A 25,418-nucleotide genomic window follows, 5' to 3' on the forward strand; every position below is an offset into this window, starting at 1 on the left:
AGAGACAGACTGTCCCGCTGGTGAAACATCTGCCGTCCAGTCGTGCGCCATTACGCACCAGTGGTTCGGCTGCGGGACTTCACACAACTTGCAGCTCAACTTGCAGCTCAACTTGAAGCCACTGGCCGCCAACAGTGGGAGCTCCTTCTCCCGCCGAGACGACCACATATTAAAACTAAGAGTTTCTCTTTTTTCAACAAAGAAAAGTGGTTGTGTCTTGATTTCCTGCAACAACAACAAAAGAGTCCAAATCCAATATTCAGTTCAATAATCAGTTTTTCTTTCAGATGCAAGGTTTTGAACTTTTATACTGGTTCACATGCAGAAATAATAATAATATAATAATAAAAGTGATTTGAATTTCACTTAAACGGTTGCAAAGTGGTTTTGGAAGACAATGTAATAAACAACATCGGTTAAAACCACTTAAAAAATAAGGCATTAAAAGGCTTTCCAATAAAATTATAATGAATAATAACAATAATGAACTTTTACAAGACACTAAACAAGACAAAAAATCAAAGTAAAAGAACAGTTGGACAATTTGAGGTACTTTTAATATATTAAAATAAGCAAAAAGTCAGATATAATCAAGAAGGGCTGTCTAGTTCTGGGTTTCTTCTACCAGTATAAACAAATAATTGAGGTTGATAAACAACTTGGATAAAATTAGAAAAGGTTTTTCGGGTGAAGTGGGTTTTAAAAAGGGAATAAAAAGATGGCTCTGACTCTGCCTGCCTCATTTCCCCTGGCAGGTAAATCCAGAGCTCCAGGGTCCTGACTGGAAAATACTCTGTGTCCCTTTAAACATCATTTTAAGTAAGGACTTAAAGTAAGTTACATGAAAATCAAAATGAAACCAACAACTGTCCATTTCTTGGTACGTGGAATCAGCACTTACACTTCAGATCCCAATCGTTGTCCACTTGAACACAACAGGTCATTTTTGATTCTACTCCAATGATCTTTTTCGTTTCTGAAGCAAAACAGTGATACAACTTCCCAGTTTCTCCAACGTCACAACAATCAATGATTTCTGTTTTCTTTCCTTTAAGCCCGGACAGGAGGACAGTGACCAAATCCTTCTTCAGTGTACGAGTATTTTCCCTCCTTGAAAAAGTGAGCCTACCCTTTAAATATAGAGCCAGATTAAATCAATGCAAAGTTAAAGTTATGAGCAATTGTGCCTTTAAAAACTGAAACCATCATTGGCTGCAGGGATTAAATCAGATTACGTGTCTCTTGAATAGAATCCTGGTCCCAACACCACCCGTTGCATTATCCCATTTAACGACCTGTGTCTCACGTTTTTCATAATCTGGCCTAATCCTGCAGATGTCACTGTGAGCATATGTTCCATTCGGAGAAAGGGAACAAACCCAACGCCGTCATTACAGACTTAGAAGGTGTGAAAACCTGGTACAGTGGATTTCATCAGAGCCATGACAGCCTGTTCAAACTTTGGATGACTGCTCTAGAGACGGGGATTTCTTCTTTTTTCTTTTCTGGCCCCCAGCTCACCCTGCTGGAGTCCAGACTTAGTCAGACATGACCACGCAGCAACTGAACCAACAACTCTGGAATCCTTTCTCTCTGAGGAAGAGGAGTGGGGGTTGGGTTGGAATGAGTTTTGACTTTCAGGTACTTTTCGGAGAAAAAAGGTGTCTAGACTGGACCTTCTCTTCCTGCCACAGTTCCTGGGCTTTGTCTGGACGAGGCCCCCCCACCCATCCCTCCCTCTCTCCACCATGCAGGGCCTACACTCTCACTCTGGGGTTAATTACCTCCACGCTCCCAGGATGGTCAATGTGGAGCAGGTGTGGGTTTTAAGAAGTCGCCCCCCCCCCCACAGGGGCGCCAACGAGAGCTCTGGACTTGTGATCCCGAGTTGTGCATTAATAAGCGATGGAAAGTTAACCGCAGCATTAAGAAGATGGAAACCATTAACTGCCTTGTAAGAAGTTTTATGCTCTTTTTCCATCCATACTGTTTGGAGTTGTTTTCATGTGCGTCGAAAAAGGCCAGGATGAAATTCCACAATATAGTATTCAATTAGAAGCCTTGTTTTTCCCCCCCTCTGAAACGAACAGCTCCACTCACAGTCTGTGGTTGAGTCCACACACCAGAACAATTTTCTACTACAGCGCTCGCATTAGAACACTCTGTCCTGAAGAGCAAAGACTTGAACAGGCCCTCGCTCCGGATCGGACTCGGCTACCGAGGGTCTCGGCAGCCAGCCGCAGATGTTCCCACCAGAAAGTCAAAAATGTGATTTATTGACGTATAAATACACGAAAATACTAAACCCTTTGTTCTCTTCCAGTCTCGTGCTTCACAGAGACAAGGGGGAGTTTTGCTTTCTGAATCACAGTGACACGTTGTAATCTGCCGAACAGTAGTTAGTCCAGTCTGTGAGGGGGTGAAGCTGCAGAGAGTAAAGCTCCTTCCACTGACTCTCCAGCAGCAGGGAGACATCACAGCGCGGTGTGCAGGCCTGCGGATGCCTCAGTGTGTGCTGTAATGTGGTCTAGCCATGCCAGCGTGCTGGGAAAATATGCGACTTTTCATCTCCAAGATGCAGGGAGATGCAAAGCAGCTGCTCGTCTGCCCGGCAGCTTGAGGGAAGAGCGGCTCCAGCGTTTGCCAAGTTACAAAGCAGCGACTTGAAGGAGTTGTTATTATGGTGCTCTGCGCTTTGTAAATGCAGGGAAGGCTTTCAGAATGAGTACTGAGTTATGACCCCAGTCAGACATGATGAGTCTCACTTGACCTCCCTTAAGAAAATGTACTTACACAGTAATGAGTGTTCTTGGAAGTCTGTTTGTCTGCAGCGGTGTGTGTGTGTACGTGTCACTTTGTATTTGTGGTACTCAAGGTTAGACTTTGTTGCTTCCACTAAAGAGGTTCGTGTTTGTTCAATCAGGGTTTATCTCAGAGATTGACTCTGCGCCTTTTCATTAAATGTTTATTGAATTCAGCGGAGAGTAAATGGATCAGTTCAGCGTTTTGTTGAAGGTGATTTTTCAGCTTTCTTGCTGAGAGTCAGTCCTGTCATCACCGTGAGGCTGTCAGGCGGCTTATTAGAAAACCACTGCACATGTTCATCACATTTCAAATTGTTGGTCTTACACTTTGCACCACCACCCTGCTTCAGGCCTTTATGCTAAGCTAAGCTAACATGTCCTGGCTGTAGCTTCACATCAACTCGACAGGAACCAGAGTTGCTTCAATTTTCTCATCAAGCTCCCAGCAAGAAAGGAAAGACATGTTTTTTCCAAAAGCTCAAATCAAATGTGTGTCATGTAGTTGCTGTAATTGTTATAATTTTTGGCTAGTGTTGCACCGGCCTTTGCACAAGAAGCTTTTATTTTACTCCTGTTTCCTTTTCTTTCATTCCCCAAAGAACATATCTGTGAGAGGAAAACAATACAAGACAACGGACATTTTACTGACTTCTTCCATGTGCTTTATGATTTGCAGATCCAGGACCACTGGACCACACAATGGTGGATCACGAATCAGAGATCGTGATGGCGGATAATTGTGGATAGTGGTGGTGGATCCTGATAGTGGATTGTGGATCGTGGTGTCATCTGATTGTATAAATACTTTAAACATTGACTGTTGTTTTGTTGTTAATATCTCAATTTATGAGCGAATACCTGCAAAACAAAGAACTGCGGATCAGAATTTGGATATCGAGCATGATCAATCCATCCAGAACATCATGGTCTCCGTCTGTAAATAAACTGTCACAATGTGTATTTAGCAGAAACCCATTCACAGGCAGAGTTAAAGTATCTAATCCTAATGTCCTGTTGAATGAAGCATGTCGGATTTTATTAATCATCCACTTCAGGACTTAATCTTAAAATAAAAACACTTAAATCGATGGGACGTTTTCCAAATGATAATTTTTTGGGGGGTGGGAGAGCAGTAAAAAGTTCTCTATTAGTTCAATCAGTTTCTTTTTCATCCTGCCTGCAGAGACTTTTCATTACCTTGCTCAGTGGAGTGTGTAATACCTGGCCTATTAGAGATTGTGTATTACTTCCCCTGGTAAAGGAAGGTCCAGGCATATTATCCAACACTGATTCACGGAGATTCCTCCAAATCCCTTTCACCATATTGCTATTATTGATCAAATCCCCGAGAGGGCTGAGAGCACACGTAAATCTCGGAGGTGTCTGTAATGCTGCCTTTATCCACACAGGGACAATCACAGAGAGGATGCTGGTGCACCCGTGCAGACCCCCTCGACTCAAGAGCAGCTCTCTCTCTCTCTCTCTCTCTTTCTCTCATCTGCAGAGGGAAGCTTTTCACATGAAGTTCATTACATCCCCTCTCGGCGCTCACCTCTCAATGCCGCTCTTTGTCCGCCGTAATCTCGGGATCCTTCAGAACCGCTAGCTTGAGTTTCACATTGGGGAGTATCTCTGCGAGTTTGGAAGGGATTTCAAAGGCGAGGGGCCGCTATATCATCCAAGCATGGTCCTCATGTCCTGGGCTTATCTTGACCCGGAGTCAAGTTGGCCACATGCTGCAACTGAATAGCCTGTCTCCATATCCGCATGTTGTTTTAACCGATTTGTCTACGTCGGTAGAGTTGGGAGAAATTCACAAACACACATGCACGTGAATTGACCTAATATATCTCACAGGCACCCGTAAAAACGACAGATAAAGACGCTCATAAACCGAGACGATGCCGAAAAGGAAACAAGTGCAGCTAACTACAAAAATGTCTGTTTCAATCCGGGCCACTTGGTTTCCATTTACCATAATCCAGGATAGGCCGCGGTGTGATAAAATCCTAACAACTTCCGCGCTCCTCGAGATAAGCCTGCTGTGCACTTACAAGACGGGAAGTGATCTGGGATATCAGCCTTTCAAAGAGGGGCCGCCGAAGCCAAGTGAGCTTCACTGATGTCCCCCCGCCGGTGGGTTTTAATCCCCACACAGGCCGCCATTCTTGACAAGAGTGACCTTCTTTCTCTTTTTAATTAAGACGTTACCTGTCCACATCAAAAGGCAACTCAGATTAGTCGTTTGATCTGCCTAAGCTCTTTATTACTCTGCATAGAACACGTGAAGATCTCGGCTCCAACAATGAATTATCTGTTTTGAGTGCAAGTGTAAGCTGCCTGATGTTCATAAACTCCTCCGCTCTCCGAGACAGCGAGAGCGTCCAGATATGCGAGCGCTCCTCAGCAGTGGAGCAAAAAGAGAAGATGTGGAGATAAGGAGGGAAAAGAAAGGAAGCAGAGGAGGGAAGAGACAATTATTTTGGCCGGTCGCTGAATCGGAAACTTCAATGAAACAGTGCACAGGGGAGGCCTGTGTGCAAAATATCCACCGTCAACCCGCCCACCCTTTAAAATCCAAATCCTTGACACAGATGGATCAGTTTTATTTTCCTCCTTATAAAGTGAAATGATACCAAAAGCAGACACGGGCTGTTAAAACTATTCAAATTATTTTATTTTAACCCCCCTGCCCCCAAAATCAGAAAAAAGGCAGATACAGGGAATAAAAGATTACAGATTGCTTCTATGAAGAGTTCGTCTGTTTGAAAAATTAAAAAAAGTTAAATTAAGAGCATAGCTAAGACATTTAGGTGTTAATACAACCTGCACGTGTCTATAAACCATAAAAAATACATTTCAACTTCCATTTCATTTAAAATCATCAGAATCGTTTTGCTCAATTAGTCGAGATCAGTTATATACAGGGAAAGTGATGTGATGAAATGAAGAAATCTGAATGGCTTCTGGTTTTAAGGCAGGATTCATTCAGTTTTTACAGCAGACGGGAAGCTACAAGTTACTAGCAGAACAAAAAATAATAACAAAAAAACGAGTTAGGACATGTACAAAAGAAATGCTACCCAGTAAAAAAAAAACTGTCATGTGTTGAATAAAAGCAATGTTTCACCTGCTGCTTTCATAAAAGGTAGCTTTATCATGTTATCATCCGACTGTCAGGTATTTGCATCCTTGGCCTTTTGCAACTATTCATTTTTACAGTCTGATGTATAATTTGATTCAAGCTGACACATTGTTAATGTCCAAGAAAATTAAGCCATTTACAGAAGTAAAGTCTGCGAGAGCCGAGCTGATTAACAAAGTAACTCATCTATTTCTTTTAAACATCAAGTCTGATTGCAGGTTTTCTGGAGCACCAGCGAACACCTGAATGTCTCACAGAGCTGTGAGCGTTCAGGTTGCAATGTGGGAAATGTCAGATTTAATGTAGGAAGAAAATGACTTGAAAGGAAATTATGTATTATTCTGTCCAGGTAGCAGTGTGAATACAACCAACACATTTACAGCTTTAACGAAGAATCAAAGTTACATAAAACGTTCCTGACATGCTGCATTGTTAGTACCTGACACATGAGAATTCAAAGACACAGGAACAACAGACTGACTAATTATTGTTGTCTTACTGGGACAAAACAAACTCAAGGACACGAAAAAAAACTGTTCGTATGTACACAGAGTGGTTGTCTTGAAAACATAATTGAAATCAGGAGAGGATGAATATCAGGTCAAGACAAGAACAGGGTTCAAAAAGGTATCAGATCACAAAAAGCAGTTGTGACATTCGGAACTTGCTCCTGTTCTCCACAACAACTTTATCTTTTGTCTTGGTAAAACAGAAGTCCTTCAAAAGTGTGAAAAAAAACAAACTAATTTTAAAGTCGATTTGAAAAAAGTGACATAAATATTAGTCAAGTCTATGATCTAGCATTGAAAAAAGGCACAAATATCAACTACTAAAAGTAACAGTCTAAAAACACTTAACAAGAAAGGAACAGTAAAACAAACCATAGATGAAATGAAGATATGCATTGACACAGGGGTAAATATAGAAGTTGTGACAATGTGACTGTAAAAATGTCTTTTATTCTGAAAAGCACAGTGCTGCTCTGGTGCCTTCGCTGTGATCCTCTCTCAGATGAACTCCCCTCGGAAAGGAAGTGAGTGAATGTTTTGCCGTTGCCAGCGGCAGCGCAGCCGGGCCAGCTGCGAGTCCCTCGGGTTCTCAAACTCGGAGAAGGCCAGCTGGTTGAGGATGTCATAAACTCCGGCCCTGGCAGCCACCTACCGCGGAAATACACGAGATGTTAATGAAAATGCAACACAGCCGGCCAAGTTTTCCTTTTTAATTGATCCATCATGACCACACAAGTGCTTCGAGTGCCACTTTTTCAGGGTTGAACCATGTTATCTGATGGTTTTCCGACACGTGCAGCTGTCGCACTGGAACAATAAGAGTCTGCTGAGGGTTGGGACTCAACAGGAAGTGGTAGAAGAAGTATTCAAATATTCCACTTGTATAAAAATACCAACACCACAATGTAAAACATTATATTATATAGAAAAAAACCTGGAATAACCAGTTAATTTAAAGTGGCAGAGAGCGCATGTTAAGAAAGGAGGGTCTTAAGAATAGAAAAGCTGCTAAGTTGCATTGTGGGAATTGTAGGATATAGCATTTTGGAAATTAAAACTATTCTTCAGAATAAAAATGTCAATATTTCAGGTTTTGCTGCTTGGATTTAATTCTTCATCTTAAAAATCTGTCTCATCTAAGTTGTAAACTAGGAGCAAAACTTTTTATTAATTAATAAAACAAATTGTTTTATCAATAAAATGTCAGAGAATAGAGCAACATGCTTATTACCAGTGGCACAGTGTAGAAGGAGATGTGGAATTGATTGTGTTGTCTGAACAAATCCATAATCCCCAAACATTTACCAGGACGGAAAATTAGTTAATCATCATATTTGAGAACCTCGAACAACCAAACATTAGAATTTCTCCTTTGTAAAAGACTCGATCGATTAGTCGATTAAAGCTAGGGTTGGTAATCCTTGAAAAGCCACTGAGAGCAGGATACACTCAACATATGCATCCAATACATAAGTCAGCCAATCATTTCATTTGGTGTGGTATTTCAGTGAGCACCTACACTGTAAAATACCACTTTCGCGTCATATATTGGCGATGATTCTTATGTAACAACAGGTTTTACTGAGGCAGATGTTTTTTTTATAAGCCGTGAGTGTGTTTTGTGTGTAAAATCTTAATCCACCACTTACTTACTGCAGCAGAAAGTTTGGTGGAGGAAAAAGAAAAAATATTCCAAATTGTGCAGCGGCCGCAAATATTTCTCACCATGTGCTGCTGAAAGTATGAAAGGAATCAAGAGCATCATCCCACAGGAGTTTCATATTGAAGAGCGTATTGTTTTGTAGGTGTAAATCATAAGTACGGTTAACAGAGCCTGTGTCAAAACATGAAGAACTGAAGGGGCAGCTGATCAGAGGGTTGAGGGTTCCATCTCTGGCTCTTCCTGTGCACAAGTGTGAGCAAATGGGTGCATGAGAGGATACTTTTAAAAATGCTTTGGATAACAGTGCAACATAGAAATATGATGCAATTGTAAATTGACAAAATGTGTGAGCCTCATTGTGTGTGGTGAACAATCACAGGAGGCACAAATTAACCCAAAACCTAAAAAACAACCATCAGTATTTTATTGAAGTGCTGTCAAGGGGCATTGACACAACACCGTGGACAAAGTGCATGTAATTCCCTGTTTCTGTGTCTGAGTCATTACTGAATGAATGAGAACAGAGAGCTACATGATTAGCTTCCTCTCGGGAGGGATAGTTTAGTGTACTTGTTAACACCGGGTCACGCTGACTCATGGACTGCTCCGGAGCGGCGGATGGGAAGCACCAGGGACAACCAGGAACATCTGGCCATAAAGCCAAACAATACAAACAAGCACAAACCGTCCCCGCAGAATCTTTAAAATATCTCATACACCAATTAAAAAGTGCCACGGATGGACGTTAAGAAAGTCATGTTTATTCATTTCTATTGATCCATGTGTTAGTTTTCACATCACAGGCCATTTAAAGGATTCCAGCTCATCCTCGAGGCGCAGCATGCAGGAAAGTTCAGTCTCGCTGCTCGGAATCAGCGCGGAACGATGCTGCGCCATCAGCTGTTGGCAAGTTTGACCCTTGAAGGGAATCGGAGAATGACTCAGCGGAGGTAACGTGGCTGAAAAAGCTTTGCCAACTTCACCTCACTTTTCCCTCCTCTCCTCGGGCAGCCAAAGAGTCTGAAAAATGTTTAAACATCGGGGTGAATAAGTTGATGGAGGCAAACTTTCAAACTAGACGAAGAATGAAGAGTATGACTGTGGTTGAACTCCTGAGGCTGTGAGGTCATCCTGTATGAAGTGCTGCTATAAACGCACCCTCAGGTTGAACGCAGGGGAAGACATGCTGGAACAATGAACAAAAATAATAGTATCAAGATACCCCTTCCACTGCTGTGATTATAGCTTAGCTGGCCAGCTTTGTGCAGGAATAAATAGAAGGCACCACAGCGTGGCCTCTAGATTACCTACTCGCTGACCATGCAAAATCAAAAGTTGCAATAGATAGATAGATGCACTGAACTCCGCACATTTTCAGCAAAAGGAGCTGTATGTGAAAACAAAAACAAAAAGTTGGTTTCTGCAGAAATCTTGCAGAACTTGCTTTCAAGTCCCCCTCGCAGAATATATCATCCATATACAAGACACAGAGGAAGATGTTTACTTAAAATTATGAGAGCTTTTGATGACAATGGCCGACGAACAAATACATATTTTCCTCGGAGGAATTCATACTTCACATCCTGCCTCCTGCAGTTCCTTGTGAACATGTCTGACCCCGACAATATTCAGCAAAATGTCCAAGCTCAATTTTCAGCACATTGTCCAGAGCTCCTGCCTGAAAACAGCTTTGGAGACCTTTGCTCCGACCTGTGTGGTGTCTCACTCAACAAATGATTTCTCATGTCTTTACATTGGGTTAAAAAAACAAACTTCATGCATGTTAGATGTTTTCCTGGAAAGTTACCAAGGGAACGGATGAGTGGGAGCAGCAAAACCATTAGTCAGTGGCCGTTAATCCCAGAAGAAGCTCTGGATATGCGCTGGTCACCAGGAGACTTCACCTGACTCATCTCCTCCACAGCCCAGCTGTCTAAATACAAGTCTGAAACAGTCACAGACACTCAGGTCTTGACCGAGGATGAATATTGAATCTTTCTTTTTAAATAATCAACTAAAATCCATCTTTCTTTTCAATGTCCGTGACGAAGAATAATGGCAGAATGACTTCTCACACCTTCTCACTAATCGGCCTGTATGTTTAGAATATTATAAAATATAGTTTCTTTATGATTTGCCTCCTTTTCTTCTAGGTCTGTTTACTGCAACACGTTTTCCCATCACCTCCTCTTTTCCTGACTGCAGACATCGGGACACCAACGTTGCCAATATGTTGCGTTACCCTGACAGCGGCCGTCATGTCAAGAATTTCCAAGTGTAATTCTTGGTTTTTGTTATTTTTATATATAAAATGGAAATTGAAAATCTTGCCATGACTCTGGCCCGCATTAATGGTAGATATGCAGATATACTGTTAAAAACACAGAAAAGAGTCAAAACAAATCGGGTCTCTGAATTCAAAGTAACATTTTTTTAAAAAGCCTTCAACTTGTTGGCGCCCAGTGACAAGCACACGCAGGGATTTGTATTTCATGCTGCATCCAAGGAATCGCAAGCGGCAAAACTCATTAGCCGGCCGGAGTGCAGCGGGGGGGTGCAGCGGTGGAGCAGCGAGGAGGCGCTGGTTGTCCCCACAATCTGCTATCTCAAAGGCTGCACATACTTGGCTGGTGCAGGGGGACAGGGAGGCCTCTGTGCCACATATCAAAACAGCTGGAGTGACTGATAGGGTACCTCTCCTGCAGGCATCTGTGGTATGCGCTGTACACAAGTCCTGCCATTGTGTGGAGGGCCACGTTTTGGATTAGCAAACATGGATTTCAATTCCAATAACTCCTCTGATGTCTCTGCTCTGATCTCGCTACATGGCCCCGAGGCAACGTGCCCTAATGACGCCGGGGACAATATTTGTCCAGCGTGCGCACAATGCGGTTGGAGGCAATATTTACTTAAAGATAGATATTATGTGGCAATAAGCAACTTTGATTCTGCAGCAAATCAACGCAAAACGCACAAATCCGCGGTTTTAAGAATCGGAATGAACAGGAGCAAAAAAAGAGGAATAGATCAGAAGCCGGCTCACGCTGTGCACGATTGGAAACGCCGTGGAGATCAAATGAGTCCATGCACACACACAGACACACACATGCATCAGCCCGTGCAGACTGCACTGGTACAGATGTGGCTGGTTGTGTAACCGCGGCTTCAAATGCACAAGCAGTGATGGCGGTGACCCTCGACCGCTGCCTTTGGCGTTGCAGCTTGTCATCGATGATCCTGCCACGGTCACGGGTGATAGGCTTAATGATTGTGCCTCTGGGTTGGTTGGGTCAGATTGGTTGGGCTGCTGCCAGATCCGGGTGCAACTGGGCCAGTAAACACATTGTAATACTGATGGCTACAAAATATATATATATGTTGTATAATGTTCTTTTAGCAGTAAATTGGTTTGGTGGGAGTGTTCTCACATGAAGATTAACAGATCAACAATCTTTTTGGCTTTGATAATTGATAATAATTAGGGCTGGGCAAGTTAACTTGTTTTAATCGAGTTAACTCAAGTGATGAGTTAACTCGATTGTTTATCCGCCAATTATTTTCTTTTTTCCTGTTCTGCAGCAGTCAGCAACAGACTTTCACAAAATAAAAGCCTGACTTTCACAATAAAACAATAAATAATCAAACCTGAGTTAATGCGAGATAAAATAATTAATCGAGTTAACTCATCACTTGAGTTAACTCGATTGAAACAAGTTAACTTGCCCAGCCCTAATTATTGATAATGATATAATAATAATAATAATAATAATAATAATAATAATAATAATAATAATAATAATAATAATAATAATAATAATAATAATAATAACACCACACAGGATCCACGCACCCACAGCAGAGTGAAGCAAAAGGTGCATGAAATAAACAAAGCGGACACGTTGGCGGTCACAGGTGGAGTTAACAGCTCTGCTCTCTCTCTCCTCCTTCAGAATCGCTCGTGGCATCAAAAATCCATCAGAATAATCCATTCAGGATGACACCTTATCCTAATGTCTATGAGAAAGGTTTTCGACAGCAACCGTCCCACCACACGCAGCCTGGCTCGTTCAAATCGAGTTCTACCGGACGCAGTACCGTACGGTATATTTATCTTTTCCGTGCTCAACACTCATCTGTGCTATTGTTACCTTGCTCTGCATTTTCAAAGAGATGGCCTGTCAATCAATCAGTGTCTCTGCTGCGCTGTTCACTACAAACAAAGCACTGCCGCTGCTGCAGGACATGACGCTGACATTTGAGCAGTGTGCACTCCGCTGGTGCAAAGCCATTAACGGTATTTATACAGTTTGCACACTGTGTACATTTACAGGATGTGTCCGCCTTAATGGTCATGCTGTGTAATCACAAAAACCATTAGGGGTTTGAAATAAAGGCCAGGGAGAATTCTCAAGCGTCACCTCACACCCACCAGCCCCAGACTCACACTGTTTCTCGCAGTGTACCGCACATAGTGCAATTATATACAGCAGAGAGAGGGTGCAAAGTAAGAAATTATAGATAATGTCGGGAACATCCACTGGCGTTCACTGACAGTTTAAGCGCCTGCTCCAACTGAAGGTGGAGTTTGCTTGCTGTGAGCTCCATGTCAGGCCTCCGGTCATTAAGGAAAATTGGATTGAATTCATTCAGCAGCTCCATCATATGTTAACCATGTACCACAGGCAGGATTTTCACGTGACAGGTTGTTCACAGCAGTGTCAGGGGCACCTCAAGCCACTATCCGGCGTTATTATCAGCTACTGTATGTGGCCAGACGTCAACCTCTGGCACCAGCCTGATGGGTTGTTAATTAAACTTCCTTACAAGTGAGTGGAGAAAGTCACTCTTTATATAATGTGCTACAAGTCTGCGAGAGCTAAAAGTTAAACTTAACTCTGTGCAGTGGTTCGCTCCTGTTCATATAGGCCTTGTTCTTCTTCCTTTTAGAGCAAAGATAGGCTTTCGTTTCTTATTTCTCCATTTACCAATTAATTCAACCACAAAAATGAGTTCCCGTCTGCCTGTCGTCCTGATGAAATTCGGGATAGAGTCCGCTTACACAGCACGGGGGCACTGGCCAGGAGATATTATGTAGATGTATACGTATGATATTATGCGTTTTCTGTTCCCTGCTTCACGGCAGAGCGTCCTTGGCCTCGGTGTGCACGCCTGCATTTTCTCATGGCATAACTGGGCCATTAGAGGCACTCTGATGCACCACATATATTTGCTACTCATAACAGGAGGAAAATGCACCGATTGACCGCACATAGTTCTGTGACAATTGTTTTCACAGCCATTGTTCCAGTCTATTTTGAAATTCCACGTTGTGTTTTTCTCGGAGTTCATTCCACCTCAATGAAGACACAAAATGCGAGAGATGTTCATTTTGTGATTTTCAAACATTCCAGCTTCTTCACGCCGTCTGCTCGCGAATAAGAACAGAAAATGGCGGTGAAATTGCCCGACTGAAGTCCAAAATGTAAGTGGCTCGTTTGCTTTCATCCTCTCTTAAACGTTTAGAGTAGACAACCAACAGAAATGTAATTAGTCAGCCCGAAGTCAACACATGTGAGAAGCTGTGCTGAGCCTCACATCTTTTAATTATAACAAATTGTATAGGAATGAGGAAAAAAACACAATGTAGGTTGTGTGTCCTGCGGCTTCCACTGGGCATCCTCACATGTGTTTGACAACCTGCCAAACTGCTCATCAACCCCCATGTGTGTTTAGCATATTACAACATACAGTGCATTTTAATTGCAGTGTGTGTGTGTGTGTGTTTGTGTTGGGTACCACTTACAGACTGCTCATTTGTTTGGAATGCACATAAATTCTCCACTTTACTGTAGAGGCACAGGTGGCCGAACGATTAATGTGCCCACGGAAACACAGAGACGAGACATTGTGAAGAACCCGGCTACAATAGAACCTGAACCAGCTTGTAAATACCTGGAGGGAAAATCTAACTAAAACGATAGTAACCAGTTCACAATGTGAACAGACTGATCGTGAACACTGTCAGTCATTCCCTGTTTCTGTTTCCCATTAACTATTGACCAATCAACACTGTCTGGGCTTTTCTTATCTTTCTACTTTCGACAAAGAGGTTATGTTTTCAGCCCTGACCGTGGATGTTTTTCTACAAATCACGTCTTTAATGAGTTGTTTTTTTCAGGCTTTTCAGTGCAGCTCGATTGACGCCAAGGAGACTGTTGGGCCATTCTGGTTCCAGACATATTTCAAGGATTCATTATCGACATCATTATCTCCATCTAGACTTACATCTGATGGAATTGGAATTGTGAAACAATTCATCACAGAGAGTGGTTTATAGAAAACAAGTTGAAGTGAAGCCGGAAGATCCTGTACCTGTTCCATCCAGAGAGTGAAGGAGCGCTGCCAGGAGTCTTTCTTCTCTAGATGCAGGTATGTGTTGAAGAGGATGAGGTAAACATAGCGTTCCAGGCACTGCAGGCTCCTCAGCAGCAGCTGCTGACAGTCCTTCTCCGTCTTGCCGCTTTTAATCTAAGAAAACAGGTAAACAAAGCTCTGTTGGTGTTTGAATTGAGCCCAACACATTTTCCCCCCATAAAGCAACAGCTGCCGGCAGCATGGTCACTTTTTAATGTGTTTACACTGTGCAGAGTATGAGAAACTGGGCAGGCATATGTGCTGCTTCTCTTGTACTGTGACTCGTTAAAAAGGTTTCTAACTGCTTCCTGCAATGTGTGTTTGCATCACCTTGGCCTTTCCTGACATTTCATTCATCACAATATGTCTACAGAGGGTTTTCCAGGTCAGACGTGTTCACAACAACAGCAAAAACCCTCGGATCTTGTTGACATTTTCTTCAGTCCTGACACATTTGTATTCTTTTTGTTTTTACCAGTTTTTCTGTCTCAAGTGGACATGTGATGACATTTGTGATTCATCTTGATTGGGGAATAACCCTAGACAATTTACTGCGCAAGCTACATTCGTCTATTTGCGTTCTTCTGTAATGGATCTTTTCAGGAGAAGCAGCTTATCTCTATCTAAATCAAACGTAAATAATGGAAAATGTTTTATTCACAATAAAACAAACAAGGACAAACAAGAAATGTGAGCTAGGGACGGTGTGAGATTGCTCCGTTCAATTTGAGTGCAGCAATTGACAGAATAATAACACATGAATGTGTTTCCTGGGACTAAACCAAAAACAAAGCCCTTGAAAAGTGCACGACCTAAACCTCTTGCACACTGCACTGACATCTGTTGCTGCTAATTAACTAATGTATAAACTGGCCCAGCACCATAACAACAACAGGACAACTCATTAATTTTGAAGCAAATCCTGTCATATTGTGCAATACAATCAATCACTCGAGCTTTTCCAGCGTTTGAAGATGTGTGTGGCCGCTGAGATGAGAGTTGTTTTCAGCTTATGTAACATTCTCATTCCTGCTCTGTGGTTCTCCTACATCCTAATCCCCACCTCCCCCCTGCCTGCATGGACATTAATTACGCTTAGCACCGTCATAATATTAGTCGCCCTTAGGCCAACAGCTCCACCGACGAAGGGTCCATGTCCTCTAAAGTACAAACTGGGTAGCAAACACATTTTGAGCCCTGTGCATAAAGCTTTGACCGATCTGCCCATTACAATACATACACACATACGCATGTGGGTGCACACACATACACACAAAGTACCAGTGCACTTGGAATCTACATCATTTCCTTTGGAGACTCAGACCTTGACCACGGAAATATGTTCAAGAAGCCAAAAACATGTTCTGTGGGACGGCCGTGACCTGAGGTGAAAACATGTGCCAGATTTGAGAAAGATCGCTCGAGGGTCCCCGAGATGCTGCGTGACCAACGAGACCAAAAACATGATTTGTACGGTCACCATGACTTTGACCCTATCGTGCTATTTCATCTCTTCTACTCTTTCATCTGCTGAGGACACCCATTCAGTGTTTCCCGCAGGTTGTGAATTAGCTTTTTGTGTTTGGTGGCACGTTCTGTACTAGTGTGACCTGCAGAGAATCATGCAGTTTAGAGGGGAACAGCGTAAACCGGATTATAGGCGGCTGCACACGGAGTACACTTCACCACCTCGGCTAGCGCATGCAACCCAGACAGGTGTGTGCCCAGAAATTGGATTCAAGAGTGAAGTGAGGCGAACAACAGGACACCCTTCAAGTGGATGATGGTGGACCACGACCGAGGCGGCAGCTGATAATGGATTCTAACTGGCGGCAGTAGACAATGACTGTGGACTATAGTGGATCCCATCCTGATGCTGGATCGTGATCTTGCTGGCTGCTGACCAGAGACTATGATTGCAGCAGGACTGCTTCACACATAGTATTGAAAAATGTTTACCCTCATCGATGCTTCTAAAAACTTTAATCCTGATGATGTTTTCTTACACTTGACATCTATTGCACTTCTGTCCGTCCTGGGAGAGGGATCCCTCACATGTGGCTCTCTCTGAGGTTTCTACATATTTGTACCTGTTAAAAAGGTTTTTAGTAGTTTTTCCTTACTCTTGTTGAGAGTTAAGGACAGAGGATGTCACACCATGTTAAAGCCCAATAAGACGAATTGTGATTTTGTGAATGTGGGCTATACAAATAAAGATAGATAGATACTTTTAGATAGTTTACTATTTTGTTGCCATAAAAAACAGGCTTAATATGTCCCATGATCCACCCCTGAGACTGACTCGCGATTGGTCGAGTGTGTGTATCAGTAATACAGGATATTTTGGCTTCATTTCTGGATAGCTGAAGGAAGTGGAGACATGTCATTCATCTTTACACACATTCTGAGACGAACTCATCAGCAACAATTGATCCACACCACAATCTCACCATCGTTTTTTTTTCCTATCTGCCTTCTGAAAAAAACTATACATGCATTTCTGATTAAAAGCAACAGGATCATTAGCAAACTGTGGCCCTGTGTCAACATTGAACGGCAACTGCACCATAATGAACAGTATTTCACTTTAAAAGCACTATGTTGAACTAAACAGTCTTTTTTTAACCTTCCAGTAATAGGGCTGTGGGCTGGAAGGAAGGATATTTCGTTTGTAATTTGCCGGCGCAGATACATAACGAAAAAGTCAAACTAAATCCTGATATCTGATGCAGCACTAATGTGAGATCAGGAAGGTTTTCATCAATGGGAGGCATAGGTGTGGAGATATTTTCCCTGTTATTTTTTTTTTCTTCTCTATTCCCAACTGCCCTCGAGCCTTGAGCACTTCCAGGCATCAATTGACAGGGCCTGACATCCAGCTGTGTGTCTGGGTGGCGGAGCGTGGATTGAATGAAGTGTATATTGGGGTTAAGAGGAAGTAACAAGCCAGCTCAGATAAAGTGCAGCTGATTGCACGGTAAGAAGGACACAGCACAGCAAACTGTTGTTGTTGCCTTGGCATGAACAACTTACTTGTTGTGGTCTTTTTTTTATAGGTTAAAGCAGAATCAAAGGGGATCTACTGACAGTTTTTCGCACGTAGGGGAAGTACATTAAAGGCTAGAGACTGCCACAGAAAAAATTAAGAAAGCTTGCAGAGTAGGTGGGCTAGCACTCAAGGTAATTTGAAATGTGCACATTGCAGCATAATACGTTCATTCCAGGGCTGAATGACGCAACAGAGAGGGGGGGAGTAAATGGGGTTTCCTGTCCATTCCCAAACAGCCGTGGTCGGATCCCAGTTTTCCAAGCATCTGCCGCAGAGTGGAGGAGAAACTACTACTACCTAGGCAAACAATGGATGTGCTGTCTGTTGTCCGTCAACTCTGCCAGGGCACGGAGGGGGAAAGGAAGCGCACACACCCCTAACTTTTCTCAATCTCTCTCAGTTAACGTCGACCACAGCGGGAAGGCAGGGAAAACGCCGGTGAACCCGATCTCCCTTTGCGCCCTGCACCCCCAGGGGTCTTTCAGCATTTCATCTCTTAGCCTGAAAATCCACAGTGCCAAAGCCTGGCAGCTATCTTTGCACAAGCCACAGCCGAATACTGAGCTCTCTCTCTCTCGCTCTCTCTCTCTCTCTCCCTGTCTCGCTCACTTTCAAACACACACACGCAGATCAGTTTGCAATGATTACATAATTCACACCTCTAAAATCTGCCGAACCCCATTTCTGCGGTTGCCTTCTGTCTGTCAACATCGACTAAGCCATGTGTGTGGTTGAGCGGCCTCTCGTGCACTCTCAGAAATTCCTTCAGAAAACAATGCCGGGGAAGATGTGGTGTAGAAGCAGAGCGAATTTCTTCCATTCCATGTAGAGACAGCCTTGAACACGCTGGATTTGCATGGATTACAATTCTTTTGTACCATTCTGTACTGTGCTAATAATTATAATCCACTTTGGAACAAGAGCAAAAAAAAACAGCACATGTTGCCAAAAGAATTTTAAACCTTGAAAATCAATGTGTTTTTTTTTTTCAAACTTGAAAATTAAAAAAAGGGAAAGTTTCTGCTGAGGTGTTGAAGTAGCAGACAAAGAATTGTTTAATGTCGCCTGGCCTTTCAGACACAAAGGAGGTGACTGGTCCGACCTTCTTCAATATGAAAGGTGAATAGCATTTTTCAGCCAGCTGCTGAGGTGTAATAACGAAGCCACTCGGCTCTGCTCGGTCCTGAGTGGTACGGGGGGGGGGGCTGCCCAAACACAGACCGCATACCATTGTTGAGAGTCCAGGAATGCTGGCTGGCTGCGCAGAGCTCCGAGCGAGGACAATATGGAAGAGAGACTTTGAGGAAAAAAGTGGAGGCAGCGCCACGGCACACAAGTTCACGAGAGTCAAGCTTCTGTGAGACGCAGGGATGGAAAAACCTTCCTTGAAATTAACTTTCCCCTCAGCACAAGCCCTTCAGATTAAAAGCCACAGTCCTGTGACATCAAAGCCTTCATTGTACATATCCAATGCTAATTTACCATTCAAGGTAATTAATCATAACCAAATCACTGTCATTAGATTCCGTGTATACAAAGAGACAGGAGTGTTTCAAGAGATTAAGTGGGCCCAGGCGAAAGGGAGCAGAGGGGGGGGGGGGTACATGGGTACGGATGCCTTTTAAGTTTTTAAATGTTTCTTAGGTCGGGCTTGGATACTTTTCTCTCAGGCTCAGTCAGGTTGAGTTCGAAAATTACAGCGACACGCTACATTCCGCTAAGATTAACAACAAAGAATAAACTCTATATATCAGCTTTCAATTTTTTGGTCATGGTAACTGGTCTGGTAAAGACCACAAACTGATATATATATGAGCAGGTGAGTTTCACATCTTTGGAGTGAGATTTACTTGTTATTGAATGAACATGAGAGGTTCTCCTTAAACGTCTAAATTAGGGCTGGGCAAGTTAACTCGTTTTAATCGAGTTAACTCAAGTGATGAGTTAACTCGATTGTTTATCCGCCAATTATTTTCTTTTTTCCTGTTCTGCAGCAGTCAGCAACAGACTTTCACAAAATAAAAGTCTGACTTTCACAATAAAACAATAAATAATCAAACCTGAGTGAATGCGAGATAAAATAATTAATCGAGTTAACTCATCACTTGAGTTAACTCGAGTTAACTCCATTGAAACGAGTTAACTTGCCCAGCCCTAGTCTAAATGTGAATCTGCCAAAACCTGGAACTCTTCCTAAGAAGCTAAAAGACTGAAGGCAGAAAGAAACCGCTAGCATGGATCTGTCCAAAAGTATAAATAAAAAGAACACCTACCCACACCTCTAAACCTCAGTAATTAACATTTTACAACTCACTTGTTTACCCATAAAAAACCAACAAGTTCCATTGTTTAAAAACAAGTTGCGGTTTTATTGGCGGTTGTTGTGCTGAAGTGCTTCTTGGCCAAGAGTTGTGAACACCTCTCAACGGGAAGAGGAAAACCACAACTTACCATTTTTACGCCTCGGTTTCTGCAGAGACTGAAGAAACGAGATATAACGTGAGGCAGTCTCAGAGGTGTTGGTAGCCTGAGGTTGGCTACGCCCCTTCGATTTCCAGTCTTTATTATAAACCAAGTAAACAATTTCCTTGCCTCCAGCTTCCTACAAGATTGGACAGACATGATGGTATCACCTCTCGCCAGGTAAGTCACCCTGTGGGCATCGTGGGCCGTTTTCGATTGTGCACATACTCCGACATACAGTGAGGCTGACAGCACTTCTCATTGACGTCAGGCAAAAGCAAGACTGAATTGTGGGGCCGTTGCTTCGATTGCAGTAGAAGATCATATTTACGAGCAATTCACAGCAGCATTGCCTGGGCAAAATAGACAAATTCTGAATTTTTGGGCCAATAATCTAGTCCCAGTCCATCCCTGGTGTGAACGCATCCAGGACGCATTTGAGATCCAATCACTCACACCACATTAGGAGGTGGTGTGGCATAGCCTGGGTCACACTGAGGGCCACCTGCCCAGGGGACGACCACTGACCCACTTTCAAATGTATACAAATGATTGGAATCCAATTACCTAGTAGAACTTCACGCAGCGTGTCGATTCACTCACACCCCCCCTCTTCCTCTCTCCCTTGCTCCCTCACACATTGACAACACACATCTGTATTGCAGGACTGGCTAAAATCAACATCATTTGGTCTTTTGCAAACAGATATGACGTCCGTATTTACCTACATTCAGGGCAGGGGGGTGAGAATCAAATCACAAGCGGTGGAGGAGCATTTGGACGCCATGTGTGAACTGACAAACTCAGAGTCGTCCACCCGTGAGCGCACGTTGTTAGCACGTCAGAGAGCGGCGTTCAAGCTCTTAGTTTTATTTATCGGTGGATTTAGAAGTTTGTGGAAATAATCCCTGTGATTTACAATGCACATTTGTTATCGTTTCGTTATTCTTCCTCCCTTGTATCCTTTTAGAAAGTGGAGATGGTGCAGGCAGTGGAAGTTTGAGTTTATTTTTAGATTTGACTTGCACGATCTAAAAACTTGTCACTTTCTCAGAAATAACTACATGTGATATCTGGACAGGTGCCACAGCCCGGCAGATGTAGGTGTATTATGACATACTGAGATGAATGTCGTCATGGTTACATTCATACCAACACACAGTCCACTAGCTTGAAATAACGAGTTAGTTCTGTGAAAGTCTCTCTCCATACACACACACACCCACACCCACACACACACACAGACATGTCAGTCAATGCTGCTGGCTAGTGCTATTGATTTATCAAATCACTGACATTTTGATCACCAGGGTGTTTGAGGGCACTGGCAATTTCTGTCCATCGCTTGCAGTCAATCAAAAGGACAACCTCCAGGGCTGCAAAAAAAAATGTAACACCAATTTAGAGGTGTCAGCTCCTACAGGGGGAATTCACTTAAAGCTATTTTCCACGTATTTTCCAAGCATTGAAAGCGACGACATGTCTTGCCGCTTACGTTAATAAGGCAGAGACAGAAACATCAGACCGTTTAAGAAGCAAAACCCAGACCAGAGGCTCTGAAGAAGTAAGTCAGTTGTTTTTTTTCTGATGCTAATAATTGTCTGAGGCATCTTAATCAATATTTCACGCAGCGAGTGCCCGTTTACTGGGACGGCCCATATTCCATCTCAGTAGTTTTTGCTGTGTGTCCGGGACCATTGGTATTAATCTGCCCTCACTGACAGCTGAGCTTGTTTACTCAGCAGCAGAATCTGTAGCTAAAGGTCAGAGCTCTGGTCGCTTGTGAATTAGAACAAAAGAGAGTGAGGACACTCACTCTCTGTTTCTCAGAATCTTTCCACAAAGCTGAGCCACACAAACACTGAGTGCTGCCACCTCTAAATAAGTCGTTTAAAAACACTATTTGTGACAATAACAATAAAAATTCATACCCACAGGGGCGTTAGTATATGATCTGCAGCTCAATACCTCTTCAAAAGAGGTTTTCATCATTTGTGTCTTTTAGATTGTTAGCATTACACCAAAACTAACAAACCAATTTTAATTGAAAGTTTCTGGAAGGAGGGAATATGGACCAAGGAAGAACCAATTAACTTTTGGAGCAGATTTGATTAAGATTCATATATTACAAAACCAAAAGATATGTTGGTTAATCTGATCTAAATGTGTGTTTATGTATACGTTTGTGGTTAGAGGATGATGTTTACAGAAACGTACAGTCAGGGTTATTTTCCAACAGGAAGCAAAACAAGTTGTGATTTGAGGACATAAAGTCAAATCTGAGGCAACTCAGTAAAATAAAAACAACTTGCCTCAGACAAACTGTACTACACTGTACAATCTAGATGTTTTTATTAAATGCAGCATAATAATATTTTTCAAAAAACAATTAAGTATGGCTTATCCATGGAGAAAAGTAATATTGAATGGAGCCCCACAGTTTGATCCCTAAATGGTTGAGGGTCAAGCCTTTCTGTGGGCTTCTGTGGGTGAGGGCTGCATGTGAGACGTGCACAGTATGGAGAGGTCCGTCTGCTTGACATATGGTGCCAATTACCTTCTGATGGGTTTGCCGAGGTAAAAAGGCCAATCCATATTGGCCCTTCCCACCCAGGTTTGCACAAGCAGCCATTCATCAGATTCTACGAGAACACCTCCCACCCAAATCCCAAACTAAACCCCAACCTGTCTGGAGTGGACAGGCAGCCTACACATGGCTCCCCGACTCCGTGAACAGACAACTCAAAGTCAAGTTTACAGTACACGCTGGTTTTAGGTAGGTTCATTAAGTGGAACCGAACCAGGGCCCAACTGCAATCTTTAATACTGCTCTCCATCCAGGATGGCTTTGGTACTAAAGAAGCCAAGTTATAAACTTGAGAGTTACTAACTAAATAAGAATGTGTATTAAATACTTTTTTTTTTTTTTTTTTAAGTGAGAAAGCAGTGAGAAAAAAAGCTTGAAAATCTAAATTTGCCTTTTGTACCACTACCCAACATAAACACAATAGATTTCAAAATTAAACCTGTGATAAAGATGAATTATTAGATTTATTAGTAGATACATAAGTACTTTGTACATTTTTGTGAGTTTCTGTCCACTGATGACAAGAAGAATGAAAATAATAACCTGGTGGCTACAATGTTCTAGTAGCTTTAATCACTATAATGGAAACCCATTTATACACTCAAACCTGGGTTATAACACACTTATGTAACAAAGCTGCTCTTCTTGTATGAAACTTCAAATTGTCTAATTTCGTTTCGCAGGAAGTAATTTGACATTTCTCTTCTCCTTTTATTCTCCTTATAAATGTGCAGTGCTATAATAGAGTTGGCCCATGTAACTGGAAAATGTTGTTTACAGCTTATTAATGATGAAGCCATTTGTGCAGGGTTAAGAGCAGGGTTAAGAGCTGCAGTTTTCATTTTAAGATTTTTTTTCTCACCCATTATATTTCAATTTTGCTGTGAGATGTATTATAATGGTTATAATCAAAACTACTAACGCCGGAGTTGTGTGTTATAAAATCTTTTAGTAATCTTTTTTCCTAATAGGCCAGATGCTGAGTGTTCTCGTCAAAGGAACACATTTCTTACATATTCCTAGGGGTCGCACGCACCTAACCAGCATGTGTACATTCACCCACCCTGTCTGCCGTCTGCCAGTTTGGCCAGTAGCAACGCAAGTTATAGTTATGTTATATATCATCTGGTTTCAAGCTGCAGAGCTGATCTTTATGGATGGAGATGGTGCACGGACCTCCTTTTTCAAGAGGGGCGGAGAAGGCAGCCAGCGAGAGGAGGGGACGGAGATGCCTTTATGTTAATGGATTCTACAGATTCCAATCCTTCGTCTGACTTTTTCCAGTTGCTCAGCCACACGACGCTGATTGAATCATGAAGTCAAGGTTGAGGTGGAGTTTAGGGGCAAACTGTGTCAATTACATAGTGTATATACGCCGATCTGCCACCAGTTAATCAGTCCAGATGTCTAACCAAACACAGATTCACCTTTCCTTGAATATATCATGCGATACAAAAGTAAGAAAATAATACTCTAACACATTAAATGAAAGACAAATAAGCCCTGAAAATAATCCATTAAAAAATGGTTAATAGGCTTTTGGATTAGAAAAAGCCAAAAGACAGGGAAAGACACAGTGTTCGGTGAGCAGAGATTACAAAAAAGCCACAGCCACAGGAGGAGAAGGGACTCATCAACTTAGCCTACACAGAGACTGGAATATCTGCCCACATTAACCACAAGCATTATGGTACATTCTGTACGTGCACATGCCTGGCAACAGAGACACGCCGAAACTCCAGCTGTGTATCAATCATTTACCGACCTATCAAAATAGTTCTGACTCTGGGGAATTTAAGTGGTATGTCTGCGAGCTACACATAATCAGACACTCAATATTTCAAAAACCCGCCAGAGTTCGTCTCATCAAATTTGTACTCTTGGCCACAAATTACATTTCGAATCGATGCCTGTGGTTCAAATTCAGCCAATGTATTGAAAGTTGAATTTTATCTTGCGAGGGCACCGGGTCTTTTGTGAAGAGCAGCTTGGTGAAACGCTTTGGTCCCCGGGGAAATTCTTGAAATAGCTATGGATGCATTGCCATGGAATTAGGTACAGATATTCTTGGATCCCAGGGGGAGAACTCGCTCCAGCTCCATAAACAGGTCAAAATCTCAACACTCACGCTCAACATCACATAAATGGCAACAAATGTTAGCACACAGATTGCTTAAAACAGACATAAGTTGCACCGAAACGCTATTATATACGTTTATTAATATTATTATGAACTAACTGGCTGCAAAATCTATGATAATCGTCTCTTGACAGTAGGATTACAGTAAAGCACGGCCAAGCGCAAGTCCACCTGAGGTAAAGTGCAGCTTAAGCAAACATGGAACTAATTCTAATGATATAGAGCCAGGGCTCCTGGCGTGCATATAGACTTCACTTTGAATAAGCCTGTCTAGCATTTGAGTCACAGAAACAGCAACACATGGATTTCACCACCTGAGCAGCTGCCTGCGTCAATCTATGGAATGCGTTTGGGCCATGAACCAATTTCCTACTCACAAATAACCTGTGCCATGCAGTCTTTATCAGAATTGAAACACCCGGGATGTGTGAAATCGGTGTTATTATAATGATTTGATTCACGAATGCGGAAAGAAGCCGTGATGTACTTGGTACTGGAAGAGAAAAAGTCATTTGACGAGGCAGCTCTGAATGTTCCTTTCTGTCTGTGAGAGTTGCTGGCACTCTGGGAGCAGTTATGGCGTCATTAACACTGGATTCATCTGTTGCTCAACTGTCTTCACGTATGAAACACAGCCTACTCGC

At 42.5% G+C, this 25,418-nt stretch overlaps 1 protein-coding gene across 1 annotated transcript in view; it reads right to left on the minus strand.

Annotated features, from left to right (window-relative positions):
* Positions 1–6,869: 6,869 nt before the first annotated feature.
* The window catches only part of pald1a (phosphatase domain containing paladin 1a), a 42,130-nt gene continuing 23,581 nt past the window's right edge, over positions 6,870–25,418 (minus strand). Inside the window, exons 19-20 of the mRNA XM_061095189.1 lie at positions 14,494–14,649; positions 6,870–7,106 (exon numbers count right to left, since the gene is read on the minus strand). Of these exons, the coding sequence (XP_060951172.1) occupies positions 6,957–7,106; positions 14,494–14,649 (306 nt within the window). The 3' untranslated portion in view covers positions 6,870–6,956. The remainder of the gene's footprint in view (positions 7,107–14,493; positions 14,650–25,418) is intronic.

This window comes from Limanda limanda, chromosome 21, assembly GCF_963576545.1.
Source record: "Limanda limanda chromosome 21, fLimLim1.1, whole genome shotgun sequence".
Lineage (NCBI taxonomy): Eukaryota > Metazoa > Chordata > Actinopteri > Pleuronectiformes > Pleuronectidae > Limanda > Limanda limanda.